At 42.1% G+C, this 18,323-nt stretch overlaps 1 protein-coding gene across 1 annotated transcript; it reads right to left on the reverse strand.

Annotated features, from left to right (window-relative positions):
* Positions 1 to 479: 479 nt before the first annotated feature.
* On the reverse strand, positions 480 to 17,282 carry LOC139423253 (alpha-ketoglutarate-dependent dioxygenase alkB homolog 6-like). The gene is made up of 6 exons (XM_071175063.1): positions 16,982 to 17,282; positions 13,983 to 14,051; positions 13,816 to 13,876; positions 13,570 to 13,721; positions 10,307 to 10,405; positions 480 to 2,127 (listed from the first exon to the last, which is right to left on the reverse strand). Exons 1-6 carry the CDS (start codon positions 17,033 to 17,035, stop codon positions 1,855 to 1,857), a joined length of 708 nt encoding a protein of 235 aa, XP_071031164.1. The 5' UTR covers positions 17,036 to 17,282; the 3' UTR covers positions 480 to 1,854.
* Between the last annotated feature and the right edge of the window lie 1,041 nt (positions 17,283 to 18,323).

Raw genomic sequence — 18,323 nt, forward strand, 5'->3', positions numbered from 1 at the left:
TGGGGAACATCGATACTAACATGTTTTCACAACAAAACATTTAATTCAACCGTTGACAGCCCCTCTCTCTGCATGGCTGAGAAAGGAATGTAGGAGAGAAGAGCTGTAGTGGTGAGATTCTCTATAGCTAAAAGGTCATGTGTAAGCCTAATAAATAATGAAAATATAAAGAATGCACTAGGTTTTTCAAAAATCAAATACAACATCACTATAATTGTAGGCTAACTCCGTAAGCCGCCCTGCACAATCAATGAACCAACAGCATCGCCTAAGCCTATACGTTCTCTCCTAGACTCGTGGACAAAGTTTGGTGTGTAGCACAAGGCAACCAGTCCATCCAGTATGCATAATAATACAGTCCACACTCAAAAGGCAATTACTAGAATTTGTTTCATTTTGAAGTGTAGGCTAGACCAATTACATCTGAAATCAGTTTTGTTTTATGTTTTTCTGCCATGCATAATATGTGGTAGGCTATATATTGTATAACGGCACAATCATTTTAATTTGTTTTTTAAACCTTTTTAGCCTTGCATATGCGTAAGCTTGAATATGTGTATGTATGTTTTGAATTAACCATCACCTTAGAAAGTGCTGTCCATTTCATTGTGTTGGGCTTTGAAACGACGACCATGTTTTCCACTCAGTTTCAACCTGTTGTTGAAATTCTTTCTTCAAATTGATCATCACAGTGAGGTGAGTTTTAAAAGCACAATACTGTTTTGAAGATAAGTGTTTGTGATTTTCAACTGCATTTGCATTGATGTCAGAGTGGTTAGAAGGACAATAGAGCCCTGAGTACCAGGCCATTGGTTACCTGAAGGTCATTAGCAATTTGGGTACTACCAACCAAGGCCTAAAACAAACTTTTCTGTATACCAGCCACTGTGGCAGGTATAATTATTATTATTTTTAAATCTACTAGCCACTCAGATTTTTTACCAGACAAAATATAGCTTTGCATAATTACACACAAAAAAAACATGAGCATGCTTAGTAATGTTTCTAAAACAAATGTATTACTAGTAAGAATGTTATATATTGACTGAGTTAATATTCTGTGACCTTTGAACCAAAATAGCAGAAAAAATAATTCTGCTGCCCATTTAAGGTTACCTTGGTAACAGGGCCACTCAAGTCATGTGTGCCTGTGAGAATCTCACTAGTAGAATCTGACAATGTCTGTTTTTGCTAGCAGTGGAAGCAAACTCCAACATTAAAAATAAACCTTGTTTGTGAACAAAACAATGTCAATAGCCAAGAAAAACGGGGACCGTCTCACTGTAGTTGAATTGAGTAAATTAGACCAACTTTTATTCCTGTGCGCATTGCTTCTAAAAACAAACCTTTTAGCACTTCACACATGGTGCTCATAGCCCCCTAGACAGGCAGCATTGCTGTGCGAGGTGGGATAGCTATAACGTTAGGATTCAGATTTCATTGTGCATTACCAGATATAAAACAAAATGGCATTTATTTTGGTATAAATCACAACTGGCACTTGTGCCCATACTTAACTATTTTTATGAAATGCTCACACTGTAGAGCCCTGAGTATTACCACCTGCCAACGTGGCTAGTGAATTACACATTTAAGGCCCTGCTACCAACACATGTCCAGAACACAGAGGAGATTACCGTGACCGTTGCCATGTGAAACTTTACTGCAGCCATGACTAATGACTGCCGGTGTGGCGGTAATATATCCACTGCAACAACCCTACCCGTTTGAAATTTGGGACATCCCAAGGATCCCATTTAAACTTTTCCTTGGCAGACAATGAATTACATAATCAAGTCAGTCTGTATCATGGTGTCAATTTTTTCCCAAGTCCTCAAATGTCACTTCCTCTTGTCATTTCCTGCCCAGGAGCAGATTGGCCCTCATGACTATGGGCACGTGACGCACGGTGAGGGACACCCTGGTGCCTCGGGTTAATGTGGCCCCTGGCAGGACCCCGGCAGCGAGCAGGTTGGCCACCCTTTCAGTGAGAGAGTCGTGGTGCGTCCCCTGGATGCCGTGGAGGAGGCGCTGGTACATGTCGTCCTGGAGGATGAGGAGGCTCCGCGGCCGCACCAGCAGAGACAGGAGGTAGCGGCTCTCCTCAGTCTGTGGCACCTCATCCAGCTGGGGATGAAGTGAGTGACAAGACGTTAGTAAACAAGTTCCACCAATTCGGTGCCTTTTGAGAAGTGTAACTTATTTTGAGAAGTGTAAATTATTATAATAAATCACCTCATAACATTGTCAAGAAGAGCACATGTTCAACTTCATAAAAACAATTTCCCTTTTTAAGAGGTTAAATAAACTATAGTAAGAGTCTATTGAGTGCCAAATAAAGTAACAGGGTTGACAATTTATTCTTAAAAATCAGCCCTGAATCCCTTTATGACATGGGGACTAGAATCTTGTTGTGTGCAACAGCGAGTGGAAATTGAACGCGCTCTACACCCCCAAAAATGTAATTGTTGAAACATTTCTAGCCTGTCTATCCATGGATAGATAACAGGGTTGATGTGTTATGCTCGAACCGCTCAGTTTTCCAATACAAAACACAAGAAACTGTCCAAAAAGAGAACCAGCTCATCTGCTTTTACTCCATTTTTTATTTAACGTTTATTTAACTAGGCAAGTCAGTTAAGAAAAAAATCTTATTTTCAATGAAAGAACAGTGGGTTAACTGCCTTGGAAATAAGCAAACAGGAAACCACTCACCTAGAGGCGGCGCTCCTAGTGGCCGGAGACTAATGCATGGAAACTTAAATCAGTTCAACCTCATTTCTATCAACATGTTAAATGTGCAACCAGAGGAAAAAAAAATTTGAGTTCACCTGTACTCCACACACAGAGAAGCGTACAAAGCTCTCCCTCCATTTGGTAAATCCGACCACAACCCTATCCTCCTGATTCCTGCTTACAAGCTAAATTTAAGCAGGAACACCAGTGACTCGGTCTATAAAAAAATGGTCAGATGCTAAACTACAAGACTGTTTTGCTTCCACATACTGGAACATGTTCCGGGATTCTTCCGATGGCATTGAGTACACCACAAATGTCACTGGCTTTATCAATAAGTGCATCGAGGAAGTCCTCCCCACAGTGACTGTACGTACATACCCCAACCAGAAGCCATGGATTATAGGCAAAATTAGCACTGAGCTAAAGGGTAGAGCTGCTGCTTTCAAGGAGCGGGATTCTAACCCGGAAGATTATAAGAAATCCTGCTATGCCCTGCGGCGAACCATATACAGGCAAAGCGTCAATACAGGGCTAAGATTGATTCATACTACACCAGCTCCGACGCTCGTCTTATGTGGCAGGGCTTGCAAACGATTACAGACTACAAAGGGAAGCACAGCCACGAGCTGCCCAGTGACACGAGCTTAATCACTTCTATGCTCGCTTCGAGGCAAGCAACACTGAGGTATGCATTAAAGCATCAGCTGTTCCCAGACGACTGTGTGATCACGCTCTCCGTAGCCGACGTGAATAAGACCTTTAAACAGGTCAACATTCACAAGGCTGCGGGGCCAGACGGATTACCAGGACGTGTGCTGACCAACTGGCAGGTGTCTTCACTGACATTTTCAACATGTCCCTAATTGAGTCTGTAATACCAACATGTTTCAAGCAGACCACCATAGTCCCTGTGCCCAAGAACACGAAGGCAACCTGCCTAAATGACTACAGTCCCATAGCACTCAAGTCGTTAGCCATGAAGTGCATTGAAAGGCTGGTAATGGCTCACAACACCATTATCCCAGAAACCTTAGACCCACTCCAATTTGCATACCGCCCAAACAGATCCACAGATGATGCAATCTCTATTGCACTCCACACTGCCCTTTTCCACCTGGACAAAAGGAACACTTATGTGAGAATGCTATTAATTGACTACAACTCAGCGTTCAACACCATAGTACCCTCAAAGATCATCACTAAGCTAAGGATCCTGGGACTAAACACCTCCCTCTGCAACTGGATCCTGGACTTCCTGACGGGTCACCCCCAGGTGTTGAGGGTAGGTAGCAACACATCTGCCACGCTGACCCTCAACACTGGAACCCCCAGGGGTGTGTGCTCAGTCCTCTCCTGTACTCCCTGTTCACCCACGACTGCATGGCCAGGCACGACTCCAACACCATCATTAAGTTTGCAGATGACACAACAGTGGTAGGCCTGATCACCGATAACGATGGAGACAGCCTATAGGGAGGTGGTCAGAGACCTGGCCGGGTGGTGCCAGAATAACAACCTAACCCTCAACGTAACCAAGACTAAGGAGATGATTGTGGACTACAGGAAAAGGAGGACCAAGTACGCCCCCACCGGGCTGTAGCGGAGCAGGTTGAGAGCTTCAAGTTCCTTGGTGTCCACATCACCAACAAACTAGAATGGTCCAAACACACCAAAACAGTCGTGAAGAGGGCACGATAAAGCCTATTCCCCCTCAGGAAACTAAAAAGATTTGGCATGGGTCCTGAGATCCTCAAAAGGTTCTACAGCTGCAACATCGAGAACATCCTGACCGGTTGCTTCACTGCCTGGTACGGCAAATGCTCAGCCGCCGACCGCAAGGCACTACAGAGGGTAGTGCTATTGGCCCAGTATATCACTGGGGCAAAGCTGCCTGCCATCCAGGACCTCTACACCAGGCGGTGTCAGAGGAAGGCCCTAAAAATTGTCAAAGAAAGCAGCCAACCCAGTCATAGACTGTTCTCTCTACTACCGCATGGCAAGCGGTGCCGGAGTGCCAAGTCTAGGACAAAAAGTAATCAACAGTTTTTACCCCCAAGCCATAAGACCCCATGAATAGGTATTCAAATTGCTACCCGGTGTATTTGTATTGTGTGTTCCCCCCAATCCCTCTTTTAAGCTGATGCGACTCTCTGCTTATCATATATGCTTAGTCACTTTAACTATACATTCATGTACATACTACCTCATTTGGCCCGACCAACCAATGTTCCCACACATTAAGTAACCGGGTTATCTGCATTCTCTCCCACCACCCAACAACCCCTCTTTTACGCTACTGCTAGTCTCTGTTCATCATGTATGCATAGCCATATCTACATGTGCATACTACCTCAATCAGCCCGACTAACCGGTGTCTGTATGTAGCCTCGTCACTTTTATAGCCTCACTACTGTATATAGCCTCGCTACTGTTATTTTTCACTGTCGTTTCACTGTTGTTTTTATTTCTTTACTTACCTGTTGTTCACCTAATACCTTTTTTGCACTATTGGTTAGAGCCTGTAAGTAAGCATTTCACTCTAAGGTTGTATTCGGCGCACGTGACAAATAAACTTTGATTTGACTTGATTGTTCAGGGGCAGAACGACAGATCTTTTTACCTTGTCAAGCTTTCGGTTACTAGTCCAACGCTATAACCACTAAGCTATCTGCCACTCCTATATGATGAGCATTACATTTTGACGGTTTCTGTTGAATTTTTTTCCCAAATGGAAGAATTTCACCATATTAAAACAAGAGTTCAGTTCACGTAACAGGGTTGACCTTAAAGATAGATGCCTCACAAGTCCTCAACTGGCAGCTTCATTAAATAATACCCGCAAAACACCAGTCTCAACGTCAACAGTGAAGAAGCGATTCTGGGATGCTGGCCTTCGAGGCAGAGTTGCAAAGAAAAAGCCATCTCTCAGACTGGCCAATAAAAATAAAAGATTAAGATGGGCAAAAGAACATAGGCACTGGACAGAGGAACTCTGCCAAGAAGGCTAGCATCACGGAGTCGCTTCTTCACTGTTGACGTTGAGACTTGTGTTTTGCGGGTACTATTTAATAAAGCTGCCAGTTGAGGACTTGTGAGGTGTCTGTTTCTCAAACTAGACACTAATGTACTTGTCCTCTTGCTCAGTTGTGCACCGTAGCCTCCCACTCCTTTTTCTATTCTGGTTAGAGAGTTTCTAGGCTATTCTGTGAAGGGAGTAGTACACAGCGTTGTATGAGATCTTCAGTTTTGGCAATTTCTCGCATGGAATGGCCCTCATTTCTCAGAACAAGAATAGACTGACGAGTTTCAAAAAAAAGGTATTTGTTTCTGGACATTTTGAGCCTGTAATTGAACCCACAAATGCTGATGCTCCAGATACTCAACTAGTCTAAAGAAAGCCAGTTCTATTGCTTCTTTAATCAGACCAACAGTTTTCAGCTGTGCTAACATAATTGCAAAAGGGTTTTCTAATGATCAATTATCCTTGTCAAATGATAAACTTGGATTAGCTAACACGTCGTGCCATTGGAACACAGGAGTGATGGTTGCTGATAATGGGCCGCCTATGTAGATATTCAGCTACACTACCTTTTGAACGGTAGTGTAGCGGAGTCTACCTTTAAAACGAGGGACAGACGTAAATTAATCACATTAAATAAATTCTTAAAAAATGACTGTCAAAGCAACAAAATAACTATGGCTTTACAATGATGGAGACGCTTGGGGATTCGTTGGGCTAAAGTCTTCCAAGAAGTGACAGGGTTGATGGAGGGACGTGTCAAAATGCTGCATTTTGGCACTTTAGCAAGCCATTATTCATATAAAAAAAGATTTTGAATTCTCCATGTGGTCTATATATTAATTGGGGTGCCATTTAATAACAGGCTTTTAAAAATTCTGTTGAAAGAAATATAAATGCCTTCTTTTTGTAGGCACTAACTCTGCCACGGTTCGTTGGACAAAGCCTATGAGGAAAATGAATGGCATTTTTGTAGAGTTTTGGAAATAAAGGTCTGTGGTAAACACAGGCTGAGGAGATCTTACATGTTTTGTTCTATAAGATCATCTTCATCAGCGAACTTTGTGAATTGAATCATTTTTAGTAATAATATATATTTTTTTAAATCACAAAAACGCTTCATAATTCATAAAAGGTAATGTTAACTGACTATCATCTCATAGATTTAAAAAAATAATAATATCTCCTAAGCCTGTGTTAATCTCAGACATTTTCTGCGCTTATTCCAAAACACCTATTCTTTCCCCATTCATTTTTTCCGATAAGGATGGCGGAACGAACCAGAGGTAACGTTTAAACGTATTTTAGGACTACAAACTGGCAAGCTCTATTGGTGCACAATTTCTTCTTAAAATATATAAAGGACGCAACAGGCACTCTTGTCGTGGAATGACCCAGTAATACTGTCGTGTAATACTATAAGTCTGCATGCCATCTAGTGTCTGTATAAACAGTGCATTCGGAAAGTATTCAGACATGTTGACTTTTTTCACATTAAAGCATTATTCTAAAATTGATTCAAAACTTTTTTTCCTCAATCTACAAACAATACAACATGACAGAAAAACTTTTTTTTTGTAAATGTATATAAAATTTAACTGAAATATGACATTTACGTAAGTATTCAGACCCTTGATTCAGTACCTTGTTGAAACTCCTTTGGCACCGATTACAGCATCAAGTCTTGTGTATAACACTACAAGCTTGGCAGACCTGTATTTGGGGAGTGACTCCCCTTCTCTTCAGATCCTCTCATGCTCTGTCAGGTTGGATGGGGAGCGGCGCTGCACAGCTATGTTCAGGTCTCTCCAGAGATGTTCGATCGGGTTCAAGTCCGGGCGACCCTCAAACCTGCCTAGTCTCCCAGTCCCTGCCACTGAAAAATATCCCCACAGCATGATGCTGGCACCATCATGCTTCACTGTAGGGATGGTGCCAGGTTTCCTCCAGACGTGAGACCAAAGAGTTCAATCTTGGTGTCATCCAGAGAAGCTGGTCTGACCAGAGAAGCTAACTCCATGCAGGCCGTCATGTGCCTTTTACTGAAGAGTGGCTTCCAGCTAGCCACTCTACCATAAAGGCCTGAGTGGTGGAATGCTGCAGAGATGGTTGTCCTTCTGAAAGGTTCTCCCATCTCCACAGAGGAACTCTAGAGCTCTGTCTGAGTGACCATTGGGTTCTTGGTCACCTCCCTTTTCCTCCGATTGCTCAGTTTGGCCAGGCGGCCAGCTCTAATAAGAGTCTTGGTTTTTCCAAACATCTTCCATTTAAGAATGATGGAGTCCACTGTGTTCTTGAATGATGCAGACATTTTTTTTGTACCCTTCCCCAGATCTGTGCCTCAACACAATCCTGTCTCGGAGCTCGTTTGACCTCATGGCTTGGATTTTGCTCTGACATGCACAGTCAACTGTGGGACCTTATTAGAGGTCGACCAATTAATCGGAATGGACGATTAATTAGGGCTGATTTCAAGTTTTCATAACAAATCGGTAATCATCATTTTTTGGACACCGATCATGGCCGATTACATTGCACTCCACGAGGAGACTGCGTGGCAGGCTGACTACCTGTTATGCGAGTGCAGCAAGGAGCCAAGGTAAGTTGCTAGCTAGAATTAAACGTATCTTATAAAAAATCTAACTACACATGGTGATGATATTACTAGTTTATCTAGCTTGTCCTGCGTTGCATATAATCGATGCGGTGCCTGTTAATTTATCATTGAATCACAGCTTACTTCGCCAAACAGGTGATTTAACAAGCGCATTCACAAAAAAAAGCACTGTCGTTGCACCAATGTACCCAACCATAAACATCAACCATAAACATCAACGCCTTTCTTAAAATCAATACACAAGTATATATTTTTAAACCTGCATATTTAGTTAATATTACCTGCTAACATGAATTTCTATTAACAAGGGAAATTGTGTCACTTCTCTTGCGTTCTGTGCAAGCAGTCAGGCTATATGCAACAGTTTGGGCCTCCTGGCTCGTTGTAAACTGTCAGAAGACTATTTCTTCCTAACAAAGACAGCCAACTTTGTCAAACGGGGGATGATTTAACAAAAGCGCATTTGCAAAAAAAGCACAATTGTTGCACGAATGTACCTAACCATAAACATCAATGCCTTTTTAAAATCAATATACAGAAGGATATTTTTTAAACCTGCATATTTAGTTAAAAGAAATTCATGTTAGCGGGCAATATTAAACTAGGGAAATTGTGTCACTTCTCATGCGTTCATTGCACGCAGAGTCAGGGTATATGCAACAGTTTGGGCCGCCTGGCTCGTTGCGAACCAATTTGCCAGAATTTTACGGAATTATGACATAACATTGAAGGTTATGCAATGTAACAGCAATATTTAGACTTATGGATGCCACCCGTCAATAAAGTACGGAACGGTTCCATATTTCACTGAAAGAATAAACGTTTTGTTTTCGAAATGATAGTTTCCAGATTTGACCATATTAATGACCTAAGGCTCATATTTCTGTGTGTTATTATATTACAATTAAGTATATGATTTGATAGAGCAGTCTGACTGAGCGGTGGTAGGCAACAGCAGCAGACTCGTAAGCATTCATTCAAACAGCCCTTTCCTGCGTTTGCCAGCAGCTCTTCGCAATGCTTCAAGCATTGCGCTGTTTATGACTTCAAGCCTATCAACTCCCGAGATTAGGCTGGCAATACTAAAGTACCTATTAGAACATCCAATAGTCAAAGGTATATGAAATACAAATGGTATAGAGAGAAATAGTCCTATAATAACTACAACCTAAAACTTCTTAGCTGGGAATATTGAAGACTCATGTTAAAAGGAACCACCAGCTTTCATGTTCTGAGCAAGGAACTTAAGCATTAGTTTTTTTACATGGCACATATTGCACTTTTTACTTTCTTCTCCAACACTTTGTTTTTGCATTATTTAAACCAAATTGAACATGTTTCATTATTTATTTGAAACTAAATTGATTTTATTGATGTATTATACTAAGTTAAAATAAAAGTGTTCGTTGTCCATTCAGTATTGTTGTAATTGTCATTATTACACACACACACACACACACATATATATATATACAATTTTGTTTTTAAATTAAAATGTAAACAAAATAAAAAAATAAAAAGACGATTAATCGGTATCGGCTTTTTTTTGGGTCCTCCAATAATCGGTATCGGCGTTGAAAAATCATAATCGGTCGACCTCTAGACCTTATATAGACAGGTGTGTGCCTTTCCAAATCATGTCCAATGAATTGAATTTATCACAGGTGGACTCCAATCAAGTTGCAGAAACATCTCAAGGATGACCAATGGAAACAGGATGCACCTGAGCTGATTATTTGTATTTAGTCCATTTTAGAAGGCTGTAACATAACAAAATGTGGAAAAAGTCAAGGGGTCCAAATACTTTCCGAATGCACTGCATCTGTATATTGCACGTGTGAAATGTGCTCCATAGATGAATTATTATTACATGTTAGCATCTATTCACATATTTATTAATGAGAGCAGACAGTGCTGTGTTGGGAGCTTACCTCCTGGGCGCTAATGGGCCTGTAGAAGTCCAGCAATGTGTGGGAGCCCAGGCTAATGGTCGTCACTGTGGGATGGTACAGAGGCCCGTCCTCATGGGGCTGTGACAACACACACACAACCAACCCCCCGCAGTAAGCAGTAGCCAAATCACCACCTACCAGGTGCTGGTCATATACAGTACCAGTGAAAAGTTTGGAAACACCTACTCACTCAAAGGGTTTGATTTATTTTCACTATTATCTACATTGTAAAAGAATAGTGAAGACATCAAAACTATGAACTAACACATGGAATCATGTAGTAACCAAAAAAAGTGTTAAACAAAACTAAATGTATTTTATAGTTGAGATTAGTCAAAGTAGTCACCCTTTGCCTTGACAGCCTTGCACACTCTTGGCATTCTCTCAACCAGCTTCATGAGGTAGTCACCTGGAATGCATTTCAATTAACAGGTGTGCCCTGGTAAAAGTTAATTTGTGGAATTTCTTTCCTTCTTACTGCGTTTGAGCAAATCAGTTGTTAACCTCTTGAAGCTAGGGGGCACTATTTTTATGTTTGGAAAAATAACGTTCCCAAAGTAAACGGCCTATTTCTCAGGACCAGAGGCTAGAATATGCATATAATTGACAGATTAGGATAGAAAACACTAAAGTTTCCAAAACTGTCAAAATATTGTCTGTGAGTATAACAGAACTGATGTTGCAGGCGAAACCCTGAGAAAAATCAAACCAGGAAGTGGCTTCTATTTTGAAAGCTCCATGTTCCATAGCCTCCCATTGCTCCATTTAAAGGGATATCAACCAGATTCCTTTTCCTATCGCTTCCTCAAGGTGTCAACAGTCTTCAGACATAGTTTCAGGCTTTTATTTTGAAAAATGAGCCAGAAAGATAACATCGCGTCAGGTGGTCACACAGGCAGTGATCACTGAGATCCTGGTTGAAGACAGCAGAGGTATATTTAGAGGGCAGGTTGGTCAGGATGATATCTATGATGGTGCTCGTGTTTACGGATTTGGGGTTGCACCTGGTAGGTTCCTTGATAATTTGTGTGAGATTCAGGGCATCTAGCTTAGACTGTAGGATGGCCAGGGTGTTAAGCATGTCCCAGTTTAGGTCACCTAAGAGTACAAGCTCTGAAGATAGATGCGGGGCAATCAATTCACATATGGTGTCCAGGGCACAGCTCGGGGCTGAAGGTGGTCTTTAACAAACGGCAACAGTGAGGGAGTTGTTTCTGGAAAGGTGTTTCTGGAAAGGATACGGCTAAAGGCTTTAAGAACTGGTCGTCTAGGGCATTTGGAACAGAGAGTAAAAGGAGCAGGTTTCTGGGAGCGGAAGAATAGATTCAAGGCATAATGTTAAGACAAGGGTATGGTGGCATGTGAATACAGTAGAGGTAAACCTAGGCATTGAGTGACGAGAGGGGTTTTGTCTCTAGAGACATCATTTAAACCAAATGAGGTCCCCACGTGTGGGAGGTGGAACAAAGAGGCTAGCTAAGGCATATTGAGCAGGGCTGGAGGCTCTACAGTGAAATAAGACAATCACTAACCAAAACAGCAATGGACAAGGCATATTGACCCTTAGGGAGAGGCATGCGTAGCCGAGTGATCATAGGGTCCAGTGAATAGCTAGGCGAGCTGGACACAGCAATTCAGACAGCTAGCGGGCCGGAGCTAGCAGGTGGGGCTTCAGGGGACGTCGCGACTGAGGAGCCTGTTGAAACCCCCTCGGGCGGATTACGTCAGTAGGATCTTGATGGATCGGCGGGGCTCCGTGTCGGCAGTAAAAGGGGTCCAGGCCAATTGGCAAAATAGGTATTGTAGCCCAAGAAGTTGCTGATGGACCTCTTCAGCTAGCTGGGAGATGGGCCTAGCACGAGGCTAGCTCCAGGGTAACTGGTGCTTGCTTCGGGACAGAGACGTTAGCCAGGAGTAGCCTCTCGGATAGCAGCTTGCTAGCTGCGATAAGCCAGGTGAAAAGGTTCAGAGCTTACGGTAGGAATCCGGAGATGTGGTAGAGAAAAAGCAGTCTGATATGCTCTGGGTTGAATAGCGCTGTGCAGATTGGCAGGAGTTGACCGGGCTGAGGTTAGCTGATAACCGCTAGCAGTGGCTAACTGACTACTAGCTAGTTAGCTGGCTAGCTTCTGTTGGGGGTTCCGGTTCTAAAGCATAGAAAATTTCAGATCCATATCACATTGGTATTGGGTGAGGAGAGTATGTTGAAATTGAGGTTAAAAATATAAAATATATATATATGGATTCTGATGATAGACACATCTCAACATCAACTGTTCAGAGGATACTGCGTGAATCAGGCCTTGATGGTTGAATTGCTGCAAAGAAACAACGACTAAAGGACACCAACAAGAAGAAGAGACTTGCTTGGGCCAAGAAACACGAGCAATGGACATTAGAAGGTGGAAATCTGTCCTTTGATCTGTTGAGTCTAAATTTGAGATTTTTGGTTCCAAACGCTGTGTCTTTGTGAGAGTAGGTGAACGGATGCTCTCCGCATGTGTGGTTCCCACCGTGACGCATGGGGGAGGTGGTGTGATGGTGCTTTGCTGGTGACACGGATTTATTTAGAAATCAAGGCACAGTTAACCAGCACAGCTACCACAGCATAATGCAGTGATACGCCATCCCATCTGGTTTGTGCTTAGTGGGGCTAACATTTGTTTTTCAACAGGACAATGACCTAAAACACACCTCCAGACTGTGTAAGGGCAATTTGACCAAGGAGAGTGATGTAGTGCTGCATCATATGACCTGGCCTCCACAATCACCTGACGTCAACCCAATTGAGATGGTTATGGTTTGGGATGAGTAGGACCGCAGTGAAGGAAAAGCAGGCAACAAGCGCTCAGCATATGTGAGAACTCCTTTAAGACTTTTGGAAAAGCATTGAATGTCAAGAGTGTTCAAAGCTGTCATCAAGGCAAAGGGTGGCTACTTTGAAGAATCTAAGATATATTTTGATTTGTTTAACACTTTTTTGGTTAGTACATGATTCCATATGTGTTATTTCATAGTTTGAAGTCTTCAGTATTATTCTACAATGTAGAAAATAGTAAAAATAAAGTAGGTATCCAAACTTTTGACTGGTACTGTACAAAATTAACAATGACACAAAAGCAGAGAAGTACCACACCCGATGGAATGTATTGAACGCTTATTTTCACACACACACAAAAGTGCACAAGAATATTGGTGTTATCACACAGTGCTAATGACTGAAGCTGATGTGAGGACCATACCATTATTCCCTCCCCTGGCTTGTATTCATTCACCAGCACATGATTGGCAGTCTTCCCAGCAAATGCACCAAGAGCAGATATTCTCTCGCAGTACTTCAGGAGCCAATCAGGAAGCTTCTCTCCAAGCATCCCTTTCGGACGAGGCAGCCCACCTGTATTAAAAGTACATACTTGTAAGAATAGCATTTCACCCAGCAGTCATCATTTCCAGTTCACCTCACATTCAGTTATAAATCACTGACATACCCCAGTTCTGGAGCCTTCTGTTGGATAACTGTGTCCATTTCGTTTTTGGTGCCTTATACACCTGGAACAGCATTAGAATAAAGGCATTTCATGATGTCATGTCTAGTTGATGTTATACCTAAACATGTGTAGTGCATCTGTCACCCCCTTCCCTTGTATTCCATTACCTGTTGTAATAGTTGAGACTCCTCATCCTCTGTTATGAAATCTGGAATGTAGTAAACCGTTGGTGGAGCCTAAAAATGTAAATATCCATACTCAGATTAATATCCATTGCACATTTGAACCTTTTCATATAATGTATGCCTACCTAGAGCTAGACTAGTTAGTAGCAAAGATATGATAATGATATAATGTTTTCCCTTTCATCTGTCCTAGCATAAGATGCAAGCTAGTAAAATAATGGCCAAGTAGCTAAATCTATTAGCATCCTATCTAGCTAGATAGCATTTTTTACACTGAACAATTTTTAAAACACATGCTAAATGTTTCATGAACTGAAATAAAAATCCCTGGAATTTTCAATACCCACAAAAGCATATTTCTACAGATGCACAATCGAGAGCATCCTGGCGGGCTGTATCACCGCCTGGTATGGCAACTGCACCGCCCTCAACCGTAAGGCTCTCCAGAGGGTAGTGAGGTCTGCACAACGCATCACCGGGGGCAAACTACCTGCCCTCCAGGACACCTACACCACCCGATGTCACAGGAAGGCCATAAAGATCATCAAGGACATCAACCACCCGAGCCACTGCCTGTTCACCCCGCTATCATCCAGAAGGCGAGGTCAGTACAGGTGCATCAAAGCTGGGACCGAGAGACTGAAAAACAGCTTCTATCTCAAGGCCATCAGACTGTTAAACAGCCACCACTAACACTGAGTGGCTGCTGCCAACACACTGACACTGACTCAACTCCAGCCACTTTAATAATGGGAATTGATGGGAAATGATGTAAATATATCACTAGCCACTTTAAACAATGCTACCTTATATAAATGTTACTTACCCTACATTATTCATCTCATATGCATACATATGCATACGTCCTGTCTCAGCCTCCAGTATTTATGCTGCAGTAGTTTATGTGTCGGGGGGCTAGGGTCAGTTTGTTATATCTGGAGTACTTCTCCTGTCCTATTCGGTGTCCTGTGTGAATCTAAGTGTGCGTTCTCTAATTCTCTCCTTCTCTCTTTCTCTCTCTCGGAGGACCTGAGCCCTAGGACCATGCCCCAGGACTACCTGACATGATGACTCCTTGCTGTCCCCAGTCCACCTGGCTGTGCTGCTGCTCCAGTTTCAACTGTTCTGCCTTATTATTATTCGACCATGCTGGTCATTTATGAACATTTGAACATCTTGGCCATGTTCTGTTATAATCTCCACCCGGCACAGCCAGAAGAGGACTGGCCATCCCACATATGCTCTCTCTAATTCTCTCTTTCTTTCTCTCTCTCGGAGGACCTGAGCCATAGGACCATGCCCCAGGAATACCTGACATGATGACTCCTTGCTGTCCCCAGTCCACCTGACTGTGCTGCTGCTCCAGTTTCAACTATTCTGCCTTATTATTATTCGACCATGCTGGTCATTTATGAACATTTGAACATCTTGACCATGTTTTGTTATAATCTCCACCCGGCACAGCCAGAAGAGGACTGGCCACCCCTCAGAGCCTGGTTCCTCTCTAGGTTTCTTCCTAGGTTTTGGCCTTTCTAGGGAGTTTTTCCTAGCCACCGTGCTTCTACACCTGCATTGCTTGCTGTTTGGGGTTTTAGGCTGGGTTTCTGTACAGCACTTTGAGATATCAGCTGATGTACGAAGGGCTATATAAATAAATTTGATTTGATTTGTATATACTGTACTCTATATCATCGACGGTATCCTTATGTAATACATGTATCACTAGCCACTTTATACTATGCCACTTTGTTTACATACTCATCTCATTTGTACATACTGTACTCGATACCATCTACTGTATCTTGCCTATGCTGCTCTGTACCATCACTCATTCATATATCCTTATGTACATATTCTTTATCCCCTTACACTGTGTACAAGACAGTAGTTTTGGAATTGTTAGTTAGATACTTGTTATTACTGCATTGTCGGAATTAGAAGCACAAGCATTTCGCTACACTCGCATTAACATCTGCTAACCATGTGTATGTGACAAATAAAATTTGATTTGATTTGATATTTCTCTCACAGTTTGTGCATACATTTGTTTACATCACTATTAGTTAGCATTTTTCCAATGCCAAGATAATCCATCCACCTGAGAGGTGTGGCATATCAAGATGATTAAACAGCATGATTATTAGACAGGTGCACCTTGTCCTGGGGACAATGAGAGGTCACTTTAAACTGTGCAGTTTCGTCACATGACACAGATGTCAAGTTGACGGAGCATGCAATTTGCATGGTGATTGCAGGAATGTCCACCAGAGCTGGTGCTAGAGAACTGGATGTGAATTTCTCTACCATAAACTGCCTCCGTCATTATATGGAATTTGGCAGTATGTCCACCTGGCCTCAACCACAGACCGCGTGTAACCACGCTAGCCATATGAACAATAACTCAACATATTTGAAATTGTGTTTATTTTTGTTCAGTATGTTTAAATTCAGAGAAGCTCAACCTCAACTTGCTCTCGAAAACAATCGTTTTCAGCCATTAGCTTTGCCCACAACAATCTCTACCCTGTGTTTTAACGTTTAGAAACGTCAATATTCACCACTTGTGATATGGCTTTAAGAAACTGATCTTTCATCAGCGACAAAGAATCATTCAAAATGAAAAATATATACTTTTGCACAGATCTATACAGCTCTATGGGTGCCTCAATCTGACGAAACTACATTTCGAGTTATGCTCACACACAGGTGCTAATTAGCACAGGTGGTAGGTTGCCTCGTCTTCCGTAAACAAGCGCAGTAACATGGAGATATGGCGTGTGGGAACAGTACATCAAGGTGTGTATCAACGTAAACCTTAAACCCCTCAGATTGAGCGTCAGATTCCCCGTAAAGAACACGCCTTCGCCCAACGATTTGTGTAAAGTTAATGTAATGGAGTCATGCGCAAGGGCTAACCCTCAACTAGCTGACAAACACTGACACCAGAAGTACATGGAGAGGGGTGGTAAAGCTTTTCTTACGTCTTTCACGACATATCGTTCCAAATCCTCAAAAATACTGCATGGGTGTTCCATATCTACTCGTGAAAGTTGACATGGAATGCCTGCTAAACGTAGCTGTGATAGTTGGAAGGCGCTAAATTAGCAGCTTGCTAGCTAGTAACCAAACGTGCACCTATACCAGCCTTTTCCCTGAATATAAAAAAACTTAACCGTAGCTACTATGAACTCAAAACAAAGTCATGTGATATGACAAACAAGATTCATCAATAGCTAATTGTTATCGAAGCACTTCTCCTGATACGTTTATTAGAATCTTCTTCTAAACCTTGAACAGTTGACTAGAATCAATATGTAGTGCAATACTGCCACCTACTGCACTGGAGTATATCGCAAAGCAGAGGGCCCTTGGTTCAATCAGATATGTGATCATTGGTTCACTCAGAGATGCGGTCATTTCTGTCTAGCTCCCGCCCATCTTTTCTTTTGATTGGTGGATACTTATACGATAAAGCCCGAGAAGCCAGTATTATGGCACCGGTGTTGTTAGGCCTAAAACGAAGTCGAGGGCCGGCAAACCGTGCCAATATATCCTCCAAACACTGGCTTCGAGAGCATTATCACTTTTATTCAACGGGTTACCAACACATGATTGACATATTTTCACATTTTTGTTGTTGATTTTATTCATTCTATTTCATACTTCCACAAGATATAGTCCCGACACAAATCTAGAGTTGTTTCACGAGACGCTTGGTCGTTCCTTCTATCGGTTTGGTTGCCAAGAGACGCGTCCCTGTCAAGTCTTTTTGTTCTGTATCAATGGACGAAACCCAGTTCTTTCTAAATGTCCCATTGTCATACTGGCTGGCAACGTTCTAATCCCTTACTTGCTAGCTAGAAGACTACGGCTAATTTACAGTCACGTCAAACAGTGCAGACAGAATAACAACAGTAGCTGCATTTGTTTAAACTGTATTGTAGTGACATTTGTTTGGATACAGCCATAACAATGAGCTAATGAGGCGCGATTTTGCCTGGCATAGAAAATGTGCTCACTTTTAACAGACAGCAATGTTTGTACAATTCTCTGCTGTTGAAAACTAAATGTTATTCTAAAATAAATGTGAGATAATGTGTAGATCAAGTGTATAACTTCCCTGCCTGGGTTGATGAGACAGTGGATTGTGTGGTCAAATGGAACAGAGTAAATAGGCATTTTCATGTCATAGATTTAACTGGTGGTAATTTGTGGAATAGACACTGGCTGAAACACGGTTTTAACCAATCAGCATTCAGGATTAGACCCACTCTTTGTATAACTCTCATTATAAACTGGGTGGTTCAAGCCCTGAATTTTTGT

The sequence above is a fragment of the Oncorhynchus clarkii genome, chromosome 12 (genome assembly GCF_045791955.1).
Source record: "Oncorhynchus clarkii lewisi isolate Uvic-CL-2024 chromosome 12, UVic_Ocla_1.0, whole genome shotgun sequence".
Classification (NCBI taxonomy): Eukaryota; Metazoa; Chordata; class Actinopteri; order Salmoniformes; family Salmonidae; genus Oncorhynchus; species Oncorhynchus clarkii.